The 26,329-nt window shown below is 35.6% G+C and overlaps 1 protein-coding gene across 1 annotated transcript in view; it reads left to right on the forward strand.

Annotated features, from left to right (window-relative positions):
- Positions 1-26,329, forward strand: part of LOC117180362 (voltage-dependent calcium channel type A subunit alpha-1) — a 617,877-nt gene that overhangs the window by 9,876 nt on the left and 581,672 nt on the right. Inside the window, exon 2 of the mRNA XM_033372824.1 lies at positions 10,605-10,996. Coding sequence (XP_033228715.1) covers positions 10,605-10,996 — 392 coding nt within the window. The remainder of the gene's footprint in view (positions 1-10,604; positions 10,997-26,329) is intronic.

Here is a 26,329-nt window from a genome sequence, read left to right on the forward strand (position 1 = left end):
TTCACCAGATTTAGCCCCCAGTGACTTTTTCTTATTTCCAAACTTGAAAAAATGGCTCGGTGGACAGAGATTTCCAGGCAACGAAGACGTCATTGCCTCTGTCAGTGCTTATTTTGAGGAACTTCCGAAAACGCACTTTTCTGAAGGATTAAAAAAAGCTTGAAAAGCGATTGACCAAGTGTATAGAGCTCCAAGGAGATTATGTTGAAAAATAAAAAAAAATTTACCCAAAAAAAATTGTTTTTATACTTCATTCTAAGGACTTATTGAACTACCCTCGTATCTGAACAAATTTGAGATGAAAGTATACATGTTAAGGATAATCTGTGCCAAATTTCGTGAGAAAAAAAAACCGTTTCCGAGATATTTAGGTTGTCTTATTGACATGGAATTGCCGATATGTGTGTGTGTGTGTGTGTGTGTGTGTGTGTGTGATGCGATCAGAGAAAAGGTACCTACTAGGCAAAAAATCAATTTTCGGATTATGATGGATTCTATAAGTTCTTTAACTGATCTTTCTCTGGATTCGAGAAAAAGTCGTTTAACCTGTGCGGAGCGACAGTTTGACTCGTACTCTCTTCTTCTCCCGCCACTTCTACTATTCACCGGCCGCCGCGTCCCTGCCTGAAGCTCTACCTTCGATGCAGGGTAGTTCAACTCCCATACGAAAAAACGGAGCGTTAGTTCAGTTTTTAAATCTGTTTGCGGCGTGCAGAGGGAGCAGCGGTCACATACATTGCCGCCATACGGTTCAGTAGGATTAAAATGAGTTGAAAGAACGGGAAACAAAGCTTTACAAATAGATGTGATGATTTGACGATGATGGTTGTCAATGCGTTTTAGTTCTGTTACATAAAATTGGTAATTTACTTCTAAAATTGTTCTAGGAATGTTACAGATCTGTTGTCATGGCGTTCTAGTTCTGTTACAGATTTGTTACATGAAATGTGTAATTGAACTGTTGTTCTATAACTGTTCTAGAAACGTCACAAATCGGTTATCACAGCGTTCTAGGTCTGTTACCTCGTGTAGAGCCAAAAATGCACGAGCACGAACCCGTGCCACCCGCCTTCACGATTCGTTTTCGGTGACTAACTGGCTATTAGGAAGAGTTTTTAAGTAAACTTAATTTTGCAGGCTGTCAAGAGAATGAAATTTCATGCATTTTGCCATGTTATATAATGTTATAAAAGAATAAGGTACGTAATTCCTATCAATTTTGTAAGGTTTCACGAAAATTAAAAAAATTCTTTTAGGTTTCTATTAATAATTAATATAATTTTTTATTTTGAAAAAATAATCGTATGGGATTATTTTAAAAGGTTTCATGACATTTTAAACAATGCCAACAATTAGCAATGGAGAATCTGGAAGATTTTAAGGCAATTTTTTCCATTTTGCCGAATTTCAAAGAAAATCAGCAAAAATTTGAATAATTTTTATTAGAATTTATTAGAAGCTTAGAAGGTCTTGACTTGAAAAAAGTTGTATGCAATTAAAAAAAGCTTATTTTGAGTAAATATAAAATTAGTTTAATTATTTCTAAAAATTTGGAAACATTAAAAATTTTAGTATTTAATTACACTTAATATTTAAGATTTTTTAATAAAATTTTGATAAGATTATAACGACTCTTCCGGCACTGTGGGACACAATGCAAAAAGACTCGCTATAAAACCTTAGGCGACAACGTAGGAAAAGAAAAATTGCAATCACCTCAAATATGAAGTAGGGCGTTAGGCACCAATTCAGTTTCGCTCAAAGAGAAAAACATATGGTCAAACTCCAGGATAGTGATAATTTAAAAGAAAAACTTTACTATTCTTGGTTTTTACAAAAATAAGCCAGAAATTTTGCCAGCTCAGGATAGAGGAATTCTGTGAGGGCGAAAGTAGCTACAGGCTCATTTCATTTTTTTCATTTGATAATAAGTATAAATAGACATTTATTAAATTTAATAGTAAAATTTTCATTAGGTTAATTACAACAAAGAAGGGGGATCGCAGGCCAAACCACGCTGACATGGCGCCATTTACTTTTCATGAGCGAAGGTTGTATCCTCAACCGCAATGACACAAAGATAACAGTAATTAATCCTTTCAAAGAACACAAACCTGCTTATAATTATTACACAATTAGTACACGAAGAAGGTTACAATAAACTTGAGCAACATTCCTTTATATTACTCTACTCTTACAATTACTAAAAAATGGAAGCTCTGCTTCACCCTAGTCACATGTTAACTTTTTCTCATACCAAATTTACACACAAATTTTCTCAACAAAAATGTCTAATCTCAATCCATAAGAAAACAAAGAGAACACACACTGAAAGGGAGAAAGTTGGACGCCTACTTTGACCCCTTGAAATCTGAAGTCTTTCCTTTCTTTACTGCGTTGGCAATTCAAAATGGATTCGGTCCTTTGGTCTAGTTGACGTCGTTTCTCCACAAATTTAGAACTTGTCGATGGCCGGCACGAAACTGAGCTCTCTCCTCCACAGCCATCGCCAGTTTCCCTCTTTTGCCGCTACAATCACAGTCTGGTAGGTGCTGGATACTTGTGGTAAGCTTGACCAAATGAAGTGGAATGGTGGTAAATTGACAGGGCTGTGGCGTAGGTACGGGATCCGGAGGATGGGCACCCTGTTTTTTATGAGAATAGGGGCTCCTATATTCTTACATCCATGTTGATGCACATCTTGGGAATTAATTGATCCTGACCTCTGATTTTCCACTATAAAAACAAAATATTCCCGTCTGCCACCAAAAATGGTCGACATCGTGACCCCCCTCCCCCCATGACAATATCAGCAGGTGTGTTCTTGTCAAGGCCTCAAGGGTTGGCAAAGACTTCTTCGCAGCATCCGATGAACGGCGGGAGAACAGAGCTCAGGCTTCTGGTTTTCAAACCACCTTCGAGTCGGTCTCAGATTTCCTTGCGAGATCTGAGCAAACCCAGGAGGTGGGTCGCGAAACAAGCCAGGTCCGGATAATGAATTTGAGAGACCGTCATCTCGCGAGGCTGAAGTCCGTACAGGGGCTTATGAAAACTCCGATAAGGCCGCAACCTGTTGAACGCTAGCGCCCGGCGAGGGAGATGGCCTCCCAAATTGTCTCCACTTATTCGGCACTAAGAATGGTATCCGCGAACGCTCCGTTCCCGAGGCAGAAGCTTGCGAGGAAGGAGGACGTAAGCCGGAGACCTGAGCATCAATCCTCTGGAGTAATGAAGGTATCTCATAATCCCTTGAAATAAAGGGATATAGTGAGCTCCCTCTAGCATCCCTACCCCTCTGATCATGTTTTTCCGAATCGCCGTGGTCCTCCAATGCCCAACGACAAACCCCGATTTCAAACCTTGGCTTGAACTAGGATGAGGTTTTGGAAGGTACCTATTTTTTCTCTAAGATGGTTGCTTCGAGAGAGGACCTTCCTCCTCCTCCTCCTCCGCCCCTTTTGTTTCAGGCAGGATGGAGATTTCGGAATGGATCGTTTTGAGCTTTCGGGGTCTCCCTGCACCACATTGACAAACGCGTTGCGCGATTGTGATGCCGAGGGTTCCTCGACGAAGTCTTTCTCTCTTGCTTCCAGTTCCAGTTGCGCTTCCGGTTCCTGTTGGATCACCTGTGCGTTTTCCTCTTCGGGTTCATACGCTACCTGGACTACGTGGTCTTTCCCGTTTCTTTCTGGGAGGCCTAGGAGCCTGCGAAGCTACTGCACCGTCGCTGGGCGGAATTTTTGGATTTTATTCCTCATCTTCTCTCTGGGAAAAAGGAGCAGTGTTAACAAGCTTCGGATCAATCGAACAGTAGCATTTTAAATCTTTAATATGAGCTTTTTCAACTATTCCGGACTCATCTTGAAGTTTATTAACTACCGATGATATTACTTTCACCACCTTAAACGGACCCGCGTATTTTGGAGACAACTTCCTCGCAATGTAATCTAGAGCCGACGATAACGTACGAGCCCTACGCCACACTATATCACCTACTTGGTAACGAATATCTCGTATACGGCGATTATGATATTTCGTCTGACAGTCGGATGCTATATCCAAGTGATGTGCGACTAAGTCTCTCAGAGCCGGCAATCGTTTATCCTACATTTTCATTCATCTACGGATAACGGTACTATATCGGGGGCTCCCTCCTCCTGTATTCTCAACGTTCTTGCCAGTCTACGCTCTTTACCATAGTTTAAGAGCGCTGGCGACACGCGTGTGAAACTGTACGGCCGTATTGTATGCAAAACGGAAATCGGGAAGATGTTCATCCCATCTACGATGATCACCCTCTACGAAAGATGATTTCATTGTTTTAAACACATAATTTACCCTCTCAATTGGATTAGTTTGTGCATGACACGGTCGGGTAGTCGAATGCTTAATCCCTAATTCTGATGCGGCCTAGAAATTACATCAGCGGCATCTGCCTTTCAAAGGGAGATGAATTTAATCCATTTAGTAAACATGTCCTGAAAAACCAGGACCATCAGACCTACTGGACCTGCCTGGTCCACTTTCATTTTCTGAGAGGTTTAGCATGCTCGTACGTATTTTGTAACATTATTAAACATTCCAGGCTAATAGTAAAGCAACGAAAGAAACTGGACATTTTTATCTACCCCTAAGTGTCCAGACGCCGTGGTGTCGTGTGCTTCACTCATCGCCCTGGCTCGAAAACCAACAGCAAGACCAGCTTACATGCCATAGATACCATAGATCTCCTTTCTCACCAATAGCGCATTCGACACCAGCGTGTCTGGTACATGATGAAAGGCCCCCTTTCCTGTGTTTGATATCGAAATCATACTTTAGCAGCTTAAGGGCCCTACTCAATCTTGTACTACTTGCGTTCGTTTGTAAACAGAACGGCAAACTGAAATCTGGTCTGGCTTACGTCGGAGCGGAGATCAATGCGGATTTCAATTCTTAGAAGGCCTTTTCCTGTTCTTCTCCCACTCGAACCTTCGATTTTTCTTTAAAAGTCGATAGAGTGGTTCGGTTTTTCGTGCGAAATCTTTGATAAATCGCCTATACCACGAGGGCATAACCAGAAATGGTCTAAGTTTGCGCAAACTAGTAGAAGCCGGGTAAGATGTTATTGGCTCGATTTTCTCTAACCAACGAATGTGTCCCTCAAAGGTTTCACTGGCCACTATAATGTCATCCATGTATGCAAATGCATGTGGCTAAAATTCTGGTGTTTTCAGTCGATCCAACAATCGTTAAAACGTTGCTGGAGCTCCCGGCAACTCGAATGGCATAGGATTATAATGATAAAGCCCCTTGCCCGGTACTGGGAAAGCAGTGAACTAAGGTGAATCTTAGATATATATCGCGTGGATGAAAGCTTGTTAAGAATTGTGCTAATATTTCTCATTGGGTATGCATCTTTCCTGGCTACTTCATTTAGTTTCCTAAAGTCAATACAAAGCCTATAATCTCTGTCAGGCTCCCTACTTATTACCACAGGGTTACATTATTCGCTTTCTCTAGGACTTATTATTCCATCAGCTTTAAGCTTTTGGGCGGATTCTCTTAATGATTCTTCAACCTTGGGAAAAAGTCGCCGATAAGCTTCTCTGATGGGAGCACTTCCCTGAATGTGAATATGGTGTTTCACTATGTGGATAGCAGGGAGCTTAGTTGGCATAGGATTAATTTTTCTTTTAGGGAAATCTTTAAAATATCTGGACTCTGAAGGCTTTAATTCCTTTATGAGAGCATATAAATGCTAGACTGCATTCGAAGAAGAAATATTGGTATTTTCAGCAAATTTATCTAACATTCCCTGTGGTAGGTTTGCATTTGGACCTAACTCCTGTCCCCTATACGTTCGCCAAATACCGTTACCTATTCTCCAAATACGTGACTTAAATCTAACATCGAAATCAAATAATTCTGCAAAATCGTGACAAAACAAAACTTCCAAATCGAAAGTTGGTGCAAACCGTATCGGTAAACATTTTATTAAACCTAAAAACTTAAGGGGTAAAATGGCTTGCCCGGCAGTTTCCTCGATCATCCCGTTAGGGTACATGATACCATCGACACCAACAGTGATAAACTGGTGTCGCTCAATAAGTACCGTATTGACCTGATCTACAAAAATATGAGGAGCCTTAACAACGAAAGGGGAAAATTTTTGGACCCTAGAGTCACCTACCCCTATTCGTTTCCCGGCCTGGATCCCAAACATCTGCTACAGTTCGTAGAAATTTCGCCGGGTTGGCCACACCTGTGGCAGAAAACCTTTTTAGGTACAGAGCAAGCACAGAAAAGGTGTCCTTGCTGGTTGAAATTTCAACAGAAGCCGCGCTCCCCTCTTGCAGTGCCATCAGCGGTAGTGCACAGTAAGGGGGCTGACACTTGAGGATTCGCACTTCTAACATTTGGGCTCACCGCAGCAGTCGATAAACTCGTTGCTTCAACAGCATGGGTACCTAATGGAGTATAACCGAAATTAGCTGCAGCATTTGTGTCTGAGGAAAGCCGGGATAAAACCCATAATTAAAATAAGGCGAAAAAGTGCTTAAACTGGGAGGTGTAACAAACGCTTGTGGTACATGACATTTTTAAATGTCGGGAGGACCGACTACAGCACATGCAATACTTGGAGTAATGTTGGAATAATTATTATTGGGGGGTAACAAATGATCGATCTTTATTTTTTTACCGTTGTTTTTACCACGCCCTTTGCCTCCTCGCTTTTTTTGTTGTTTGAACTATTTCCATTTGTCCCATTATAAGCTAAATCTGAGGTAGTTGGCTCATTCTGAGTAGCAGTCACCCCTTCCGAATTTCCGGCGTTATTACGGTAGGCAAATTCAGGTAAAATACTATATTCCATAGGTGGAGGGACTGACTCGCATTCGAAAGCTCATCCCGCCATATCTGCGCTTAAATCGATGCTGAATCGTTACTAAGAATCCCATTTATCTCTATGGAACCTGTATCAATGTTGGACAAGCGGTTTTCACAAAAATGGTAGCGCTCTGAGAAGATTCCTATCAGACAAGGAACTATCTCTTTTACATCCTTCAATTTGGGTAAGAAATTCCTCCGCACTACTATCGCGTTTTCCATTATAACTAATATTCCACTTCCTCACGATCGAATGAATATCATCCGTACTTCTTTCTCCCAAGCCCGTAGGCAAACCGCTCACTGAGTGAAGGGTTGACTTTTGTGTGAAAAGAGGGTTATCTAGACGACCGTGTGGAACACTGTCTATGTGGAAGGGGTTACCAGTCGGTGAGAAGAAATCTAAAAATGGGTTAGTGTTACGTAGGGTTGCTGTAGACAATAAATATAAACAAATAAACAAATATTAAAAATTAAACCAATAAAAATAAATATAGACAGACAACCGTGGTTCGGTGGATTGAACTATGCCTTGAAAGGCGTAAGGGGTCATGGTCAAACAACTGGCCGGTATATATAAAGGGGTCTCGAATGTAAAAGGAGAAAACGTAACGACACTCTCTAAATTTCTTGCAAATTTCACACTGCCGGCGCTTGTAGTATGTGCGCATAGAGGCTCTGTAACCAGGCGAATATCATACCCGATGGGGGAAAACAGGTTTTGTGCATGCGACGTCATCGAAGGGACGTCGAGAGTACCTAATAGGGTTTCTATATTTGTGAAACGCGAAACCCCTAGTCTCTCTATCTCGGCAGACAAGTCCCACTCCTCATTCTCTCCCCACGACTGATGCATGTGAAGGCAATGTGGTTGGAACCTCACCAGGCGCCATTTCATTGCCATGTAATTCCCATCAGTGGATAGGCTGAGATAAAGTGAGGTTTCACGAAGTTCCTTAACCGACAGTGAACTTTCCCAATTTATTACAGAGTCGGTGGTTTCTGCCCACAATCTGTCGTATTTATAGACGAATTCACAAAAAATGGTTTAAAATGTTTGAAAGTTCTTAAATCCTCTTGAAACTCTGTTCAATTCGCAATAATTCTCTCTACATTAGAAATCTACAACAACTTCAAAATTCCGTATCATTAGCCATAATAATCGCAAAATTTACGAGAAGTAGATATTTTTATTTGTGACAAAGCTCCAATGGTCCCAAGGCATGCTATAAAATTAGTAGATCGAAGATTACGTGACTTCAAGAATGTTGATTTACCATTTGCTGGAAAAATTATAATTCTTGGCGGAGATTTTAGGCAATTACTGCCTGTTAAACTCATTCAACTCGCAGTGAATTAGTAAACTTATCGATTAAATTCAGTTCATTTTGGAAAGATTTCTCTGTATCTTTACTAACAAAAAATATGCGTGCTTTGCCACAGGAAGTAGAATTTGCAAAGTACTTATTGTCTTTTGGAGATGGTATTTTAAATGACAATGAGAATTCCTTAATATCCCCAGAGAATTGTGTAGCTAGAGCTATTGGAAAATATCACAGAACAAATGTATGGAGGTGTAGATAGTGTTGAAAATTGTGATAATAGACATATAAATGATGCGAAACTCCCAGAATACTTGAATACGTTGAATTCACCGGCCCTTCCTTCTAATGAATTACGATCAATAAACAATTGTATTGTTATGCTGATGCATAATCTTTCTATAAACGAAGGTCTATGTAATAGTATACGTTTGCAAATAATCTCCTACGATGTCGAATTTTAAAAGGTGATAAGGCAGGGGAACTTGTCTTTATAGATAATTTCACATTGACTTTTAAGCGACGACAATTTCCAATCAAACTGGCATTCGCAATGACTATTAATAAAAGTCAAGTATAAACTTGCGATAATATCGGAGTAGATCTTCGTAGAGATGTATTTGATTATGGACAATTGTATGTGGCATTTTCCGAGTTCGATCTTGGCAATTACTGAAAATTTTCCCATGAGAATAGCGGCAAATAATATTATGAAGATTTATGTGTATACAGAATCATTCAAATAATTTTTTATTTTTTATAAATTAAAAATAAAATTTAAATCAAATTAACATTCATTATACATTGTTTATTGGTTTTTCGGTCTCGTATCATAGAAAGTCCAGACCTTATACTGTCACTTGGAAATATATACTTGCCTATTTTTGTCAGAGATATTTTCGTCTGTTAAAACGATAAATTTCGAAAGAATTGACAGATTAGATTGGCCTTTGGTGTACGTTTTTAGTGTCTTAAGCTCAAGATCAAGTTCATTATTCAAAAAGTTAGATCATTTTCAACAATTTTGAGACCACTTTTTTAAAGATTTAAAAATTCTCTGTGCGGTTATACGTAGTACTCATAGAGATGAAAATTTTTCCTAATAAATTTTTTTCATACAAAAATTACTAGAGTTATAGCAATTAAAAACTTAAAAAAAACCGAAAATAAAAATTCGAAGCCAAACAACGCACGATATAAAAAAAGTCAAGAATAAAATGCTGATTTTTGAGCACCCTAGAAGGTTAACATAACAACTTTTTGAAGTTTTTTGAAAAATCGAAAATTCAAATTTTGATCGCACAAAAAAAGTCCATTTTGCGGTCAAAATATGCAAGATACGACAAAAAATAAATTTATAATAATTGTTCTTACCCAAAAAAGAGCTATACATTTCTTAATTATAATTTTCTGATAGAATTGCGCAGTTTTCATCTTAATCTTGAAAAATAATATCAAAAATTAACCATTTAAATTTTCGGAAAAATTACACCAGGTACGAAAGAAATTATAAAGAAAAATTGTAGACCCGAAAAAGATCTATACATTTGTTAAAAATTTTTGTTATAAGAATACATTAGAAATAAAAAATGAACTTTGTGGTAAAACGGCGCAAGTTACAATAACTTTTTATTAAACAACATTTTTCGCCTTAATTGTATCTACACATTTTCTCAGAACCGCTTCAAGCTAGGATGCATATTTTTGGTTTAAATCGTAAGAAATAACATTGAAAATGAACAAATTAAGTTTATGGAAAACGTATGTTGTGATATCAATCCATGTTATAAAGTGTAATATACATTGATGGATCACAAAGCGCAAAATAATTATATTTTCGAGCGCAAAGCGTGGGAAACGACAGTCGTGCGCCGTAGGAGTGCCCAAAGTTATTAGGAGCTGAACTTTGGTCTGCAGTTTTACAATTTCATAATTTTTCACCTGCCACATGTGTCTAAACACTGCGAGCTGGGCGTTCGCCACCACCTAGAGTTTTTACTATCATGTGGCTAATCCGTTTGGCAAGAAAAGAACAGCTGTATTACACTTTATTGGCCGCTCAGCGATTCACACTATCGTCACACAGTGGCATTGTCTGCACACCACATGAGAGACACTATTAGGCACTTTTTATTTGGTTTAAGGTCCTTGTATCATAAATTACTATTATGAAATCTTGTGGAATATTTTTGTATTTCATTGAGAATTCTCTAAAAATACTTTCACTTTTCAAGCATATTCTGGAATTCTCTAGAATTTTATAGAATTCTATGGAATCTATTTTTCTAAGAACGTTTCGAAGTTTTCAGAACATTGTCACTTTCTCAAATAGGTTTAATTCAGATAATAAATGGGCTGGATTGAAAAATTTATGAATAACATCTAACATTGATAAATGTACGGTTTTTTCAGGTATCTCGTGTGGAAGTCATGGCACCAGGTCGGGATCAAGGTAGTGGAGCGGGCGGGGCCGGCGGTAATAAAGGCCCTTCTTCGCTCTTCATTCTAAGCGAAGATAATTGCATAAGGAAGCACACTCGCTTTATAATCGAGTGGCCTCCCTTTGAGTACGCTGTCCTTCTCACCATTATCGCTAACTGCGTAGTGCTCGCCCTCGAGGAACATCTCCCCAGCCACGACAAGACTGTCCTCGCGCAGAAGCTAGAGTCCACGGAGATCTATTTTCTTGGAATCTTCTGTGTGGAGGCGAGCCTCAAGATTCTCGCCCTCGGTTTCGTCCTGCATCGCGGCTCCTATCTTCGTAACATCTGGAACATCATGGATTTTTTCGTAGTGGTAACCGGGTAAGCATTTTTTTACCTCCTTATCTTTTTATCTCCCATCTTCGAATCCACTTACCATTCATTGTCATCATTTGATCAGATTTTTAAAAACATTGTTACCAATAATAGGTCTTACAATCTATTTTTTTGAGCGCAGCACAAGTTCAATTAGGCAAAGAAATAATAAAATGGTCTGTTCGGATAAGAAGACCTCACGAAAAAATATTTATTTACTTTTGTACTATACTTTATAATTCATTAAATTTATTTTGGATTCTTTATAGATAATTTGTTACTAAAGGGTCGGCATCAAACGGGAAAAGAATCTTTAAAACGAAATAAACATCTCATATTAGCTTAAAGTCAATATTATTCCATTTTTTAATCTTTATACTTCATCTTAAAATTCGTTTTAATATAAATGAAGCTGGAAGTCAAAATAAATTTTTTGAATAGGATTCCTGAATCGTACAGTCTGACGCTGTTGATATCAGGGGATTGTTTATTGCTCAAATATATTGCTTTTCTAGATGAAATATGAAATGCATATATTTTGTTTTTTACCAAGAATTTTGTTCCATGAACTTAAGTCTATTTGAATATTCAGGTGAATTATTAACATCGACGGGTGAGTGGAAGAACGTAGTGTCTGATTTTTGTTTCAAGAGACGACGTATCTCGCTACAGTTCCAATACATGTCGTATCTAGCTTGTGGTTGTACAGAAGTATTATTTCGCTCGCAGATTCAAAAGATGTCGTACTTCGTTGACCGCCCAAGAGACGTCGTGCCTTTCTCGCGGTTGAAAAAACGTATCTCGTTCGCTGTTCAGAACAGGTCGTATATCGCCCGCTGTTTACGAGGCGTCGTATCTCGTTCGCAGTTTAAGGAACGTATCTCACAAATGTATAATTGTTCAGCCTGTATCAAATGACCAATAAAACGACACAATATACTTTATTTAAAAAATAACTTATAAAATATTTGTAAATAATTATTTTAAATGAATTAATGCATTGAAAATGAAGAACATCTGCCAAAATGAGATACAAAATATATTTCTGAAAACTCTACGGCTATAACTTTACATAGTGGCTGATGACGGAGTCCAGCGAGACGTACACGCTATATTTTTTCTCTTTTTCAAGTACGTTTAGAATACATTTGTTTATGTAATTTTTCCATAATATTTCAATTTTGTTAAGGCTGCTGAACACTATTAGTTAGGTTTCGTAAATAACTGAGTGAGTGAAAATGTATGTGTGTCTTTACAAAGACAAACACATACACTTTTCAAACGAATCTTTTTAATACTTTAACCTTTATTTAAACACGTATAACTGTTAGTAAATTGACCCTTTTTTTAAACACAGAACAGATCCAAAATTACACAGAAAAAAGCACATAATTTTCATTAATAAAGCCTTATTATTAGCGCTCTTATTAAAGGATTACCAATTTGATATCTGGTACAGATTTTCGATCAAATAAGTTACTAATCTCAACTAAGATACGACGCCTCGTAAACAGCGGGCCATGTACGATGTCTTCTGAACAGTGAACGAGATACGACGGTTTTTTAATCTGCGAGCGAAATACTAAGTCTGTTCAACCACAAGCTAGATACGACATGTATTGGAACCGTGGGCAGATACGACGTCTCTTGAAACAAAAATCAGACACTACGTTCTTCCACTCACCCGTCGATATATATATATATATATATATATACACTACTTTATTTGACTAAGTGATAGAGAAGTCTTAAAAAGAGGACTTCTATGACACTTAACACTGTCAAACTTTTTTCGAATTTTCTAGTAAAGAATTTAAGATATGTTTTTATTATTTATCTTATATTTCTTGAACAGGGAATTAATTATTCATTTTTAGATGTTAATTTTTTTATCTACTAGTGTGAATCAATATTAATTGAAATATTGATAATCTTATGATTATGAAAAAATTTCTCTATCTCCGCTGGTATTTGAACCCAGGACCTTCAAATTTCCGGTCTAATGCTCTTACTAACTGAGCTACGGAGAGACAAGCATATTTTCTTCACAACCCCCTTACAAGTTGAATGGCAATGTCATTCTTTATACTTGTAAGATTTTTCTTTCTGAACATCAAATTCATATTTTTATTATTAATGTTAGGTTTGTTGACCAGGGAAATTAATTATTAATTTTTATATGTTAATTTTTCGGTCTACTGGTCTAATTCAATATTAGTTAAGATATGGATAATCTTAAGTTTGAGAAAAAATGTCTAAGCATTATATACTATAATATAGTCATTCGATGATTTTGGCATATCTTAAGTGGTTACATATGGTACATGTATAGACATGGGTTGTTGCCAGAAAGTAGTATAATTTGGCATATGAATTTTTTGAAAGGAACAAAAACTTAAAAGCTTTTTTTTTGTGAAGAAATGATTTTGCACATCATACATTATTTTAAGAATATTCTTTCTGGTTTCTGCTGGGTCATTTAAGATCGAAAAAATAATTTTTCTCTTCTTTTTTTTTCTTATAACTTTCCAGTTTGAAGAAAGAAATGTACTTATGAACATTTTTTTCGTCGAAATATAAACGTAGAATAATGATACAACTGAAAAAGCTATTGTCTAGCAGAAACCTTAAATAATTTTTTTTTTTTATCAAGTAAAATGTAGGCAATTTTTGTATGGAAAAGAGCAGAATTTTGAAGAATCGCTTTTCAAACATTAAAAATGGTTGACTTTTGTTAGGGAACACTACTATACCAGAACCTTGTAACACCGGTTTTCGTTACTACGGTCTCGGCGTGCACAGAGTCACACTTGGGATATCGGCGCTTCCGAGGGCCGATCCCTTTTCAGCGCGGCAGTGCTTTTCGGTACCGCAACAAATCGTCTTTTCCTTCAGTGGAGGCGCTCTCAATATGTAGGTACGGCGCCGCCTTGTATACCTACTTTATACGTGCTTCGAACTTTTGAAAAACCGTATAGAGCCCCGAGCTGTGCGGACTTAAGAGTTCACGACTCCACGAGAATAATTTTTTCAACATTTTTTAATTCTTTAAATCCTCAAATAGTAATTTATCATCCAATTTTATTCATGCAAAATAACTATAGCTCGAGTAAAAATAATTCTTCTTGTCTAATTCTTCATCCACGACGTAGCAAAGATATAGTCAATACGTTTTTGTAAGTCTTGCCGCTGGCCTCCAACGAGACTTCATTCGTCTTCTTTTTTTATTTATTCATAATTTTTTTAAGTTGCACTAATCATGTTCTTTGTATGGCAAATCTAACAATGTTATGAATTTTTTCCTATCGTCAAAAGATCACTAGATACTTGTAGAAAATAAAAGTTTTGATGTTTTAACAGAAAATTTAATATGCCTGCAGTTCTTGAGACTGACACGTTCTGAATTTTGAAGGTGCAAATTATTTATTACGAAATTATAAGTTTGGTCGGTTGCAAAATTTTGATCCCTAGCAGATGTCTACTATTTGGTCTGATCCTAGCAACCTGATTCCTGGAAATGACTGGCCCTGTCAGTAGGGTCCATAGTTTGTAGAGTTCGGAGTATAATGGACAATAAAATTCACAAACAAAAACTTTTCTAATTTTCACCCTAGAAAATATTGAAGCCCTGAATTGGTAATATAATTTTCTTTAGAAAACATTATGTTTATTTCTCAAGGCTTAAATTTCTCATCTTAAGACAAAACCACCTCGACTGGGTTTGAGTCATACGATAAAACTTCTCGTCTTAAGACCGCCAGCGAGACATAATCGTCTTGGAGACGAACTCAAGACGAGCCAAGACGAATCTCAAGACAACATATTTTTGATCAGAAAGGTAACGGAATCAATTGCCGAGAGGGATCCCATTGTATGAGGTCAAAGATAAAATTCTTTCACTTTTCAATATTTTTTCACGCGAATATTCCGCAAATTCTATTTTTACTGATGTTTATTTAACCTAAAATCATTAAACTGAAAAAAAATTTGTTTAAATTTTTATTGATATTAATTGCCAACTAATATGTCGAACTTTTTCCGAATAAATTTATTGTCCCATATTTAATTTTACCGAATTACAATTTGAAATTATAATTTTGTTTGTTTGTAACTTGTTCTCAAATGAACCCGGTTTTTAATTGAACGATTAAACAAACTTACCAAGTAAAGTTTGATCGAAATTATATGAATTCCTCGCTCGAATACATTACAATTGTAGTTCCTCTTCTGTCCGTCAGGCAGCACACGTATTCAGAGTCCAAAAATTGATTGGCGACCCCACTCCTTGCATCCCCATCCGTTTGTAATGTATTCGAGCGAGGACTTCATATAATTTCGATCGAACTTAATTTGGTAAGTTCGTTTGATCGTTCAATTATGTTGCCTCCTCGCTCTCCTACATTACAAGTATAGTTTTTCAGAGTAAGCTGAAAAATATTACATTTTTCTAATCTAATTTAGCTTATTATATTTATTTTTTATTTTATTTATCAATTTTTGCATTTAGTACATCAATTGCAAACTCACAACCAGTTTTTATTATAGGTCTCTGATAAAATTTTGCGAACACCTGTGATCTTTCGGACCATCCAGCAGTTCTCCTAACTATGTTAAAATCTATCCCTTTGACAGACACTGCTGAGATAGAGGCGTGACGTGTGGAGTGCCCTGTAAATTTCGTTGTTTCAATGCCGCTTCGGCTTAAAAAGTTTTTTACCCATTTACTGATTGTTGACGTACTTACTGCATGAAGAGGTTTTTTTTATCGACACAAATAGTTGATTGCAGTCTTTTTTGTAAATTTTTGTTACCTTTATATATTCTAATATCGTTAACGCAATGCATAACTTTGGTTTTTCTGTAAATTTCGGAAGCTGTAAACAGGGTTGATAACGACCAGCTTTGAATACTACGGAGACATCCCATGTGGTTAAATATTTTGGCCTCGAAGGCCTCAATTTATGCACACCTTTCATAAACCTACTAATACTGGGATGCTCACCAATTTCATTTCCGGTTATTAATTATATAGCACTTTACAAGAATTCAACGTTCTATAGGATGTCCCGTTATTATAAAGTTCCATAAGAAAACGTAGAAAAGTCTCTGATTTGATACTTAAAAGAATCTATCTTTTTCTAAAGTGTAAAGTTGTGCCATTGTTTCAGTGCACTTCTGTATTGCTTCGACGCAGATTCACTCAGAGAAGCTAAGACTATATCCGCAGCTTCCTCTGGAACATTTCTTTCTATATTTGCATCCCTGATACTTTTCTTGTAATTAAACTAAGGTGATCTGACCTCGGATGTCCCTTCAACCTGCATGGGGAAAGTAATAAGTCAGGGTTCGGTTCTAATATTACTGGTTTCCCTAATATGAGGCTTTCAACTAGTGAAAACCAAGGCTGATTTTTCCAGTATGGTACTACAAGTATTCCGCATGCCTTTTCTCGTTTGATTTTGCCGAGGGTTCGTAAAATCAAGGAGAAAGGCGGAAAAGCGTAGAAGAAAAGATTTGACAATTCTATTGTGAAAGCGTCAACAAAGGTAACTCTACTTTCTGGTTGCCATGATGCGAATTTGTCACACTTGGTGTTATTATACGTGGCGAATAAATCAATGCGAGGCTGGCCCAACCTATCAACTATGTGTTGATAAATGTTTGTTGTTGAGCTCCCATTCTGTGTCAAGATTTTTTATTCTCGATAGTCTGTCAGCTATTATATTTTCTTTTGAGGGACTATATGCTGCTCATAATATAATTCTCCTTCATTCTGCCCATTACCAAATATTTCTGGCTAAATTACTGAATCTGTCAATTCTAATGCCGCCCATTTTGTTAACAGAAGCTAAAGCTGTAGTGTTATCTGCCCTTAATAATATTTGCGCGTTTCTTACATCTGAAGCCAATTGTTGTAAAGCCATCTTAATCGTTAATAATTCTAGGTAGTTTATATGAAGTTGTTGTTCCTCTAAATACCAAAAACCGTAAATTTTTCTATCTCCATTAGGAGCGCCCCAATCGCTAGTCGATACGTCGGTGTAAATAGTCATATCAAATGAACCCCTTTGATATAGTGAATGCTATTTTTTATATTATTTTTCCATCATAAAAACTTTGTTTTTACAGTGTCCGAGATTTCCATTGTTTTGTTATAACAATTATCGCTAATAATCAGTTGAAACAATTTCTCATTTTCTAGTAGTTTTGTGTATGGACAAGCATAATCTACTGCTGGACAGCACGCAAACTATTTTCCAATTAACTGAGAGAATTCTTTAATTGTACATGTTTTTCTAGATAGAAATGTGTCGACTAGCTGAGCTATACTAATTCTTTTTTCGCTTGGAAGTTCGATAGCGTATTTTTCCGTGTCTATAATAAACCCCAGAAATTTACTTCTCGTCGTTGGAACTAGATTTGACTTTCCGTAATTGACACGAAACCCTAGCATTTATGAAACTCTGATTGTTTCGTTTGCATTTTTCATACATTGCTCTTGCCTCTCTTCGATACATAAAATGTCATCCAGATAGATTATATAGATAGGATGGCGAAATCCTTCATTGTCTATGCGTTTTCCCTTGTTTTGAAACATAACAAGCGCGGGCCTTTGTGTCTGTCCTTGTTTTGTCGCACAGAAAACACGGACGCACGAGGGCTGTTCTCCTCTTATCACTGAACAAGAATGAACATGCATTTTGGTTTTTGTCTTGCCGTCTAGCAAGCAAGTTTAAAACCGTCTATTCAGAAGACTTGCGATTAATCTCCCCCTTCAATAATCTATGAAAATCCTCCGTTGACGCTTGACTTTCCTGCGTCGTCGCTTTTGTCTTCCTTGACGACTTGCTTCCGTCGTCGACGGTCTTGTCTTGTCCGTTTGGAAGGTTGTTTTCGCTACTAGGCGTCTTACTGACATAGCCATCGCCGACGTTGTTTACCTCCTTTACTTTGTCTCCCCGAATCTTGTCGACTTTTTTAGTCAGTCGTTCAGCTTCCTTAAGACCTTATCGAGATCCTCCTCCTTATCGTTGTATTTGCTTTTTTCATCTTCATAAGCACAGTTTTCGCCAAATTTTCATTAAGAATGCCGATTAGACTCAAAAACACATGCGCCTGCTCGCGCACACGAAAGAAAAATGAAACTGACGGGGATGCAAGGAGTGGGGGTCGCCGATCAGTTTTTGGACTCTGAATACGTGTGCTGCCTAGCGGGCAAAAGAGAAACTACAATTGTAATGTAGGAGAGCGAGAACACACTATAATCATCAGCCACGGACTAAGTAAGCATAGGTGCAAAACAGAGTAGGGTAGTAGCTTATTACATGTAACTCAGTTACTAAATGTAAAGTCATTGGTACTTTTTAGGGTAACTTTGTTACTATTTTTAAAAGGAACTTGTAACGTAGTGTACTTAAGAATTTGCTGTATCTTTTAACTATTATTTTAGTTATTTTAAAGTTACTTCGTGTTTTTTGTATATATATATATATATTCTATTGAGAGAGTTTTATGGGTCATGAATTAAAAAGATATAGAAGGCGGCGGATTTTTTATGGTGCCAACCAAGCAAAGTGTATTTCGTGTATTGAATTTATTTGCTAGATTTAAATGTGTGAGCTGTGATTGTAATTTGAAATTTCATTTGAAAAATTATTTGTAAAGCAAAGCTTTAGAAAAATTATTTGTTAAGCAAAGCTAATTAAACAAATAACTTTAACGATTCTGCCAAGCAATGCAGAAAAACAAAACCTGGTCGTAATGTGATACGATGAGCAGGATATTCCGAGTCATATGTCTATTACTTAATTTGAATTTTATTAAATGTAACTGTGATTGGTTACCTTTTTTGCTAAGTAACATAAATGTTACTAGTTGCTAGAAGAAAGTAACGTACCCAACACTGGTAAAAACATTAGCATGATGCAGTTTGGAGTTGTCTTTTATCGCTCTGATTCGTTCTAGGGGATCGCAGGCGTTAAAGGTGACATCAGTCGACTCTGGATGCTTTCTTACAACTACCATCTGCCACACCACAGGCTTTTAGTCGCCTTCTTCCTGATGATCTAGGACAGGGTAATTTTTTTCTTCGGTTTCCAGGAATCCTGAGAAGGGTTACGGTCGTTACGATTACGTCTTTTTTTTATTGTTCACACGGATGGGTCTGATTTTCTTCTACTCGAATGCACAATATATTTCATTTTGTCCTTTTAAACTTTAATTTACCACAAAGGACTACGGACCAGTCTCAGGACAAATTCGACGAAAATTTATTGGGGATGTTTGACCTAGTCTCTAGACTGCAAATGGCAGTTAAGAAAGTCAAAGACTGCCTTCTTGTGAACCCTGATGGACTCTCTGATTTTTTTATGTAGACCGGTCGCTTTGGGCGTGAATATGTCAGAGACGAAAAATGGTAAAAGAAACCTGTAAAAATCATGTCAATGTGTTTTTATTTCTGTTTAAATTACATGTTTAGCGATTATTGTGCAAAAGTTTGGTAAAAAACGGTTAACGTTTATTTTCCGAAAAACACAAAAATTACGAACTTTGAGTAGATAGACCAATTATTAGAAGCTTCTGTATTGTCAAAATTACGTACAAAATTTCGAAATTTTTTTGTTTATTCTTCAAAGCCTTAAGAACTTATATCTTTAATAAAAAATGTATTTTCATAAACGTGACTATAAATTCGTTTACAAGAAAAAAAATTATCATCAGTACTACTGCATCTACGACAATGAGCCAAGGTTTTTAATGTTTAAAAAAGGAAAAGTATTAACACAATATAAGTAGATTATATAAAAAAATGTTAAAAACAAATAATGAATATTTGAAAGACTGAAGTAGGTAAACTAAAATGCAAAGGCTCCTTTGTGTAAGCGATAGTACCGCCTCTTCCATTTGTCACTCAGCGGGCTTCTGAACGCAGGGTCGTGATGACTTTGGGCGCACTCGCACTGCGCCCGCCATTAATCACACGGTTAATATGAAACCTAAATTGCGCATATTATTGCGCAATTTAAAAAACCCAAAAAAGACATTTTCGAAATTTTGCAATTAGACTGTAGACTTAGACTCTTAGATATTATATTATTTTAAAAATAAGTTTAGCACGAAGAACTCCAAAGGATTGTTGTAAGATTATTATCCCACAACAAAAAAAGCGATTTCTCTACAAAAGATTTATATTTATGAGCAAAGAAATTGATTTTCACCTTTAATAATGAATCTTTAAACAAAGAAATAAATTTTTATCCCTATAGCTGCATTCGCAAACAAAAAGATAAATTTTGTACAAACAAAAGACAAATTTTCAACAATGTAGATCAATTTGCACCAACATAGTAAAATTTTCAATGAAACAGATGCATTTTTAATCAAGTAGATTCAATGTCTATCAAAGGAAACAAAAATACAAGAATTTTTAACCAAATCTTAAATTTTCAAATGAATTTCAGCCTAGTAATTAAATTTCCAAGAAAACGCAGTAGATACATTTTCAACGAAAGAAGATAAATGGTCAACCTGAAATGAAATTTTTTAAATTTTAGTTAAAAAAGGTAATTTAGAACAGCAACAAAATTTAAAAAATTTTATTTTTAACAAAAAAAGGTGTTTTTAACTAAAATTATCAATACACCGAAAATATTTGTGTGTTAAATTTTACATAACTTAGTTCCATAAACGGAGGAGTAAGAAATAATACAACTAGATAATAAAGATTACCTTATAGTTGCATGAAATGAGAATTAGATTACCAACCAGTTAGATAAAATGAATCGAACTATTAAGTACAGTTTTAATCAAAGAAAAAAAAATGTACCGCTCTAAATATGTGAATTCTACATCCCAGTAGATCCATTCCCAGTTAGATACAGAATTAGCAGAAGGTCATCCACTACTACACACATGCTTACACATATCATGAAATTCATAAGTATATTGTTTGTTTATAAAAACAATTTATCTTTAACAATGACATTAAATTACAATAAATTAGATACAATAAGTCGCACTTTTTTAATGATATTAATGCTTTTAAAAATCAAAAACGCTGTGATGGGTTTCGAACCATCTAATCTAAGTTTAACGCGTTCCATCGCCAACGAATGAACATCACGGCTAACTTAACAATTAGAATAAAAACAGTGGATAATTTTTTTTATTAAAAATTGTATAACCTTAAAACTAAATTATTTATTTTTTAATATTAAAAATTTTGAAAAATAAGCAGTAAGAACTTACAAGTTATATTTATATAAAACTATTAACAGGATTTATTTAATGTTGACATTTTTGCGGGGGGCTTGGCTTCAAACTTCAGCCCTGACAATGTTGGCGTCCCTAGCGATTCTCATTTTACCTTTCTGTTGTGTAAATCCTCTTCTAATAAAAGTAGAAATCTGTCAAAAAATCCGCAATCTATACTTTCTTTTGGGTCAATCGTTAATATCACACAAAAATAAACTTTATGTCATTCATTTAATAAAAATTTACATTGCTTTGCGTTATTTTATGATATGCTGGTGTGAAAATAAGATAATACGTATATAAACTAATACATATCAGTTCTGTTTTGTATTAAATCTTAAAATAATTGTCAACTTGGTCTGAATGCAGTAATGCCCTCCATTTACCGAACTAATTGGGTAAATTTTAATGAACAATTTTTTCATGTGTATAAAAGTAGTTCCATGTTCAACTAAGCTGAAAATATATTTCTTATGCTTCTAAATGGTAAAAAAATATTAAAAGTACGATGTCGGATAATTGTACACGTGGTGAGACATATTTTGTTGATAAGAAAAATAATGTACTAATTTTAAAGAATTGTATGCATATGAAAAAAGGAGTTATTTATATTTTATTTACTAGAATTTTCTCGCTATAATTAAGAAACTTCTCTAAATCATATACAAAGTTTTCAAATCATATACGATTTTCTGTAAAATCTATAACAAGTTATTGGAAATTGTACCCAGTTTTTTCTTTGATGAAGGGGCATTTAGTACGCGCATAGAGAGCACAATCTTCAAGTATTTTAAAAACAAAAATGGTTAATAACTAATCATTTGCTAAGTTAAGCAGAAAAAATTTACTTTAAAAAATATCATCATTAAGAACAATGCAAAGCACTTCATATCATTGCTAGTAGAACTAGGGATCCAGAGGCTGCGTGTTACTGTGCTTTAAAGCACATCCGGCTCTTTGAATGTATTGTTATAATTCAATGAAGCAGATGTTTCTACTCCGAAATTATTAATCAAACGTTTTTATATGGCTGAATTAACAGAAAATTAATATAATTTTTTCAATTTTGTTCGTTATCCTAGGTGCAGTAGTACTGAAGATAATTTTTTTCTTGTGAAGTACTTTATAGTCACGTTTATAAAATATTGTATTTTTTTAAAAAAGATGTAAGTTCTTAAGGCTTTGAAGAATAAATCAAAAAAATTCGAAATTCTTTAGGAAAATTTGATCTTACCGGAGCTTCTCAAAGTTGACCTATCTACTCGAAGCGCATAATTTCGGTGTTTTTCGGCAAATGAACGACGATGCCAGTTTCTCACCAGATTTTCGCATAATAACCGCTAAGCATGTAATCGGCGCAGAAATAAAAACACATTGACATGCAGTTTAAACGTTTTTTAAAACTATTTTTCGTATCTGAGGTGTTCACGCCCAAAGTGACCGGAGTACATGAATGTATGAGTTTCCTTGAAAAGTACTTGTCGTAATGCGTATTGATCATGTGATTTTTGTGCTTGTATTGTGACAACAACGTCTATGGTAACTAGACCTTCATTGCCAGGCGAGTCTTTACAACATCCTTGTTTTTCTTTCTGTAATAATGTCATTCATGTCGCATTGAAAATATACCTTATCTGCACTGATAGCTGCAATGCATTTATAAATTGTTGGGAGACCGGCTATCAGTCGAAATTCAGATAGATCTTGCGTATCTGGTTTTTCAGGCAACATATACGTAGTACTTTTGAACATAAGGTCTAAGATCAGATCTGAGTTTTCGATGATCTTCTAAAAACACCTTGCCCATGCAGGATGCACGCTCTTCAGGTACTTACACTAGAAATTGGACACCATATCAGGACCTGGAGATTTTCATTTTCTTGCCCTTTTTAAAACCGCGAAGCATCTCAATATTTAATATCAGGAGGCTCTATTTCTCTAGTTGGAGCCACGCAGCGCGTAAATTGCTTCTGGTTGTTGTGCCTTAAACAGTCGACCAGTAGTTAGTCGTGTCTTCCAATTGATGGACTTCGGTGACTTGCTGGTTCTTTTGTTTTACACACTGTTCTCTTTAGATCTTTCTTTCATCTGCCTGAAAGTTTTGAATTTGCTGCCTTCTTGTACTACTCTTCTTGTATCGGCGCAGTCTACCAGTAAGAACATCAAGTCTCTACCATTGGAAGTCTATTATCTCATCCAATATGGATAGTTCTAATGTTTCGATGTTCCGAAGGTGGATGATTTGAGTAACATGGCGTTTTTTCTGGTACTATTTTTTTTCTTCTATTGAGTTGATCGATCCAATAACCTCCTTACTTTGCTTAAATGTATGGGCAAACTTTCTAACGGCTGCTAAAACTGCATAATACACAAAAGTTTGCACCTTTAACGCAGTTAATGTTGCTTTTAAATGCTTAAATAAAACAATGTTTTCCAGGTGTTCTATTAGTACATTTAGATCCCTTGTGATGTACATCTTTGGCCGAAAATGCCTTTGTGTTGGTTCAACATGTCTGAACTCTAGTAAAGCACGACCAAAATTTCTTTCAAGGTGCTGTAGTTTTTTTGGTCTTTCATTCTTTACCTTAACGTTACTAATGTCCGCATATCGTTCTAGTGGAAACCAGAACCGTTTTTCCATGATGATATTCCAAGGTCAGCAAACCTCTAGCCCCTTTTTCTCGAGGGAAGTATATTAAAAGTACGGAAGCTCTAGGAATGATGTCTGCGACGGATTATCATCATTGTGCGTGTGCTTCGTTGAAGTTGCTTCAGGTCATCGACGTTCTATTTTACTGCCCCAAACATGTAGAGCTGTATAGAAACGGCCAGAATATTGTTCACGTGGATCTTATTCTTCCCATATAATTCGGACCGTTTTGAAGGGCCGTTTTTACACATCGTTTATGTTATTCCAATATATGCATATGTCTCTTCATTATCAAGGCGTTGAATTACACTTCCACCTATGAAATGATCATCCTGACCGTGACGCAAACCCATTAGATAGAGCACAATAGATAGAGGCCAGATGGAGATCCAGAAAAGTATCAGACTAAGAGAGTCTCCTTGGAAGACTCGCCGTCTTATATGTGACATAGCTGGTAGTCACCTATTTTTTGTCAGATATGACAATAAATCTTGTCCGCCATAAGAGCATAAGCTGTTTTATACATCTCAATATTCTTGGATGCATCTCCAGCTACTCAAAGAGCTTGACAACCAGCTCGTGGTTCGTGTTATCGAATGCCTTACGGTAGCTAATCTAAGCCTTAGATAGATTGCGTCGATACCTGGTCCAGTACTTTGTAATGCACCTTTCTATTAACAGATTCTCCCTTTTCCAGTCATCTGGATTTTTTCTGTTTTTGAGATAATATTTATTTTTCCGATTCACTATCCGACATATTTTTATTCTTTGCAATAAGAAGATAACCTAACATTAATTTAAACGAAACGCCATTTATCATTCTTTCATAATTCAAATTTCATCAAAACTGCATGTAACAGAAATTTAATTAATAATCAATAAAGAAAGGAGATTTAATTAATAATTGATAAAGAATGGATTACTTTTTTTGAATTCAGTCTGAAGTTTTTTTTAGAAGAAGATCTAGATATTCTGACTTGAATATTACTTATATTCAATTGAAATTTTAGAGAAAGTTAAAAATAGCTAAAATTTTTAAGTTTTGCCATTTTTTGTTATGACATAGAAATATGAACAGGAATTATCGAATATTAATAAACGTTCTTCATTAACAAAAGACTCTAACTTAATGAATAGGAAAGGTTACATTGAAACATAGATTCTAGCATAATCTGTGCATCAGGTCGATGACTGTGTTCGCTGAAACGAAAGTGGACGTCGACCTGCGAATGCTACGTTCCTTCAGAGTCCTCAGACCACTAAAGCTGGTTTCAAAAATTCCAAGTGAGTCTGTCAATATTTTAGGAAGAAGGAATACATTTTTTCAAAGCTATAGATTTCTTTTCATAATATTTTCTAGGTATTCTATTTTATATTTAGAATTTTCAAACTGCTAGATAGTTCAGTCTACCCTATAGCCTCTTACATTAGTTCCTTGGACAAATTTGTCAGTGGACCTAGCTTTTTTCTATTATGCTTTAATTCCCATGGTCTAGCCAGATCTACTAAAATAAAGTAGAAATCAGATAATCGTAATTAGAAGTGAACAGTTGAATATTAATATATGTGTTTATCATAAGTTATCAATATGCTTGTCTGTAATTAGTTGTATTTACCTGAAACATAAAAAAAGAATTTTTATTTTATTCAAGATTTGAAATACATTTCCTAAAAGTGCACCTACTTTTCATATATTGTGTATAAGTTGGATTAAGGAAATATTATGATCACAATTGTTATTATATTATAATAATGAGTATTATATTATATTATAATATATCATATTATGTTACATTATATATGTGTAAATATTATTATAATATATCTTCTTAATTCAGTTATTTGCAATCTTTTAGGGTCCTTTCTATACATTCCTAGATCATTTTAATTATCTGGAAAAATTTGGAATTTGTCCTCATTTTGTTTTATAATTAGTTTAGATTTTGGAACTAAAATACATTTAATTAATTGCATACTGTTTATGATATTTGGATTTCCTGCACCTTTTAATCAAATTTACTGTGTTTGACAATAATACTTTATGTCGATAACGAGAATTTTAATTTCAAGCTCAAAATTCCTTGTAAACAAGGATTTGCCAATACAAAATAAAACTCCAACACAATAAAGATAAAAAGGATAGGTATATCTATAAAAGAAAAGGTTTTTGCTTATGAAATTACGGTAAAGTTATAGTAAAAATAGTTTATTTAAAGAGTTGAATTCATTTTAAATATTTGTGAAAATTGCTTCGTAAGAAACCTTTTAAATTATACTGTTTTAAAGTCTGTCTCCACTTTTCAGAGCAAGAGAAACTTGCTCCCTGTCGTTGTGTCCCCTCTGTGGCTGCCTCGATCTCGTGTTTTTAGAGTTCAAGACCGTTCGAAGAGATTATTGTCGGGAGGCAAAAATAAGTTCGCTTTGGGGGGGGGGGG

Source organism: Belonocnema kinseyi, chromosome 9 (genome assembly GCF_010883055.1).
Source record: "Belonocnema kinseyi isolate 2016_QV_RU_SX_M_011 chromosome 9, B_treatae_v1, whole genome shotgun sequence".
NCBI lineage: Eukaryota > Metazoa > Arthropoda > Insecta > Hymenoptera > Cynipidae > Belonocnema > Belonocnema kinseyi.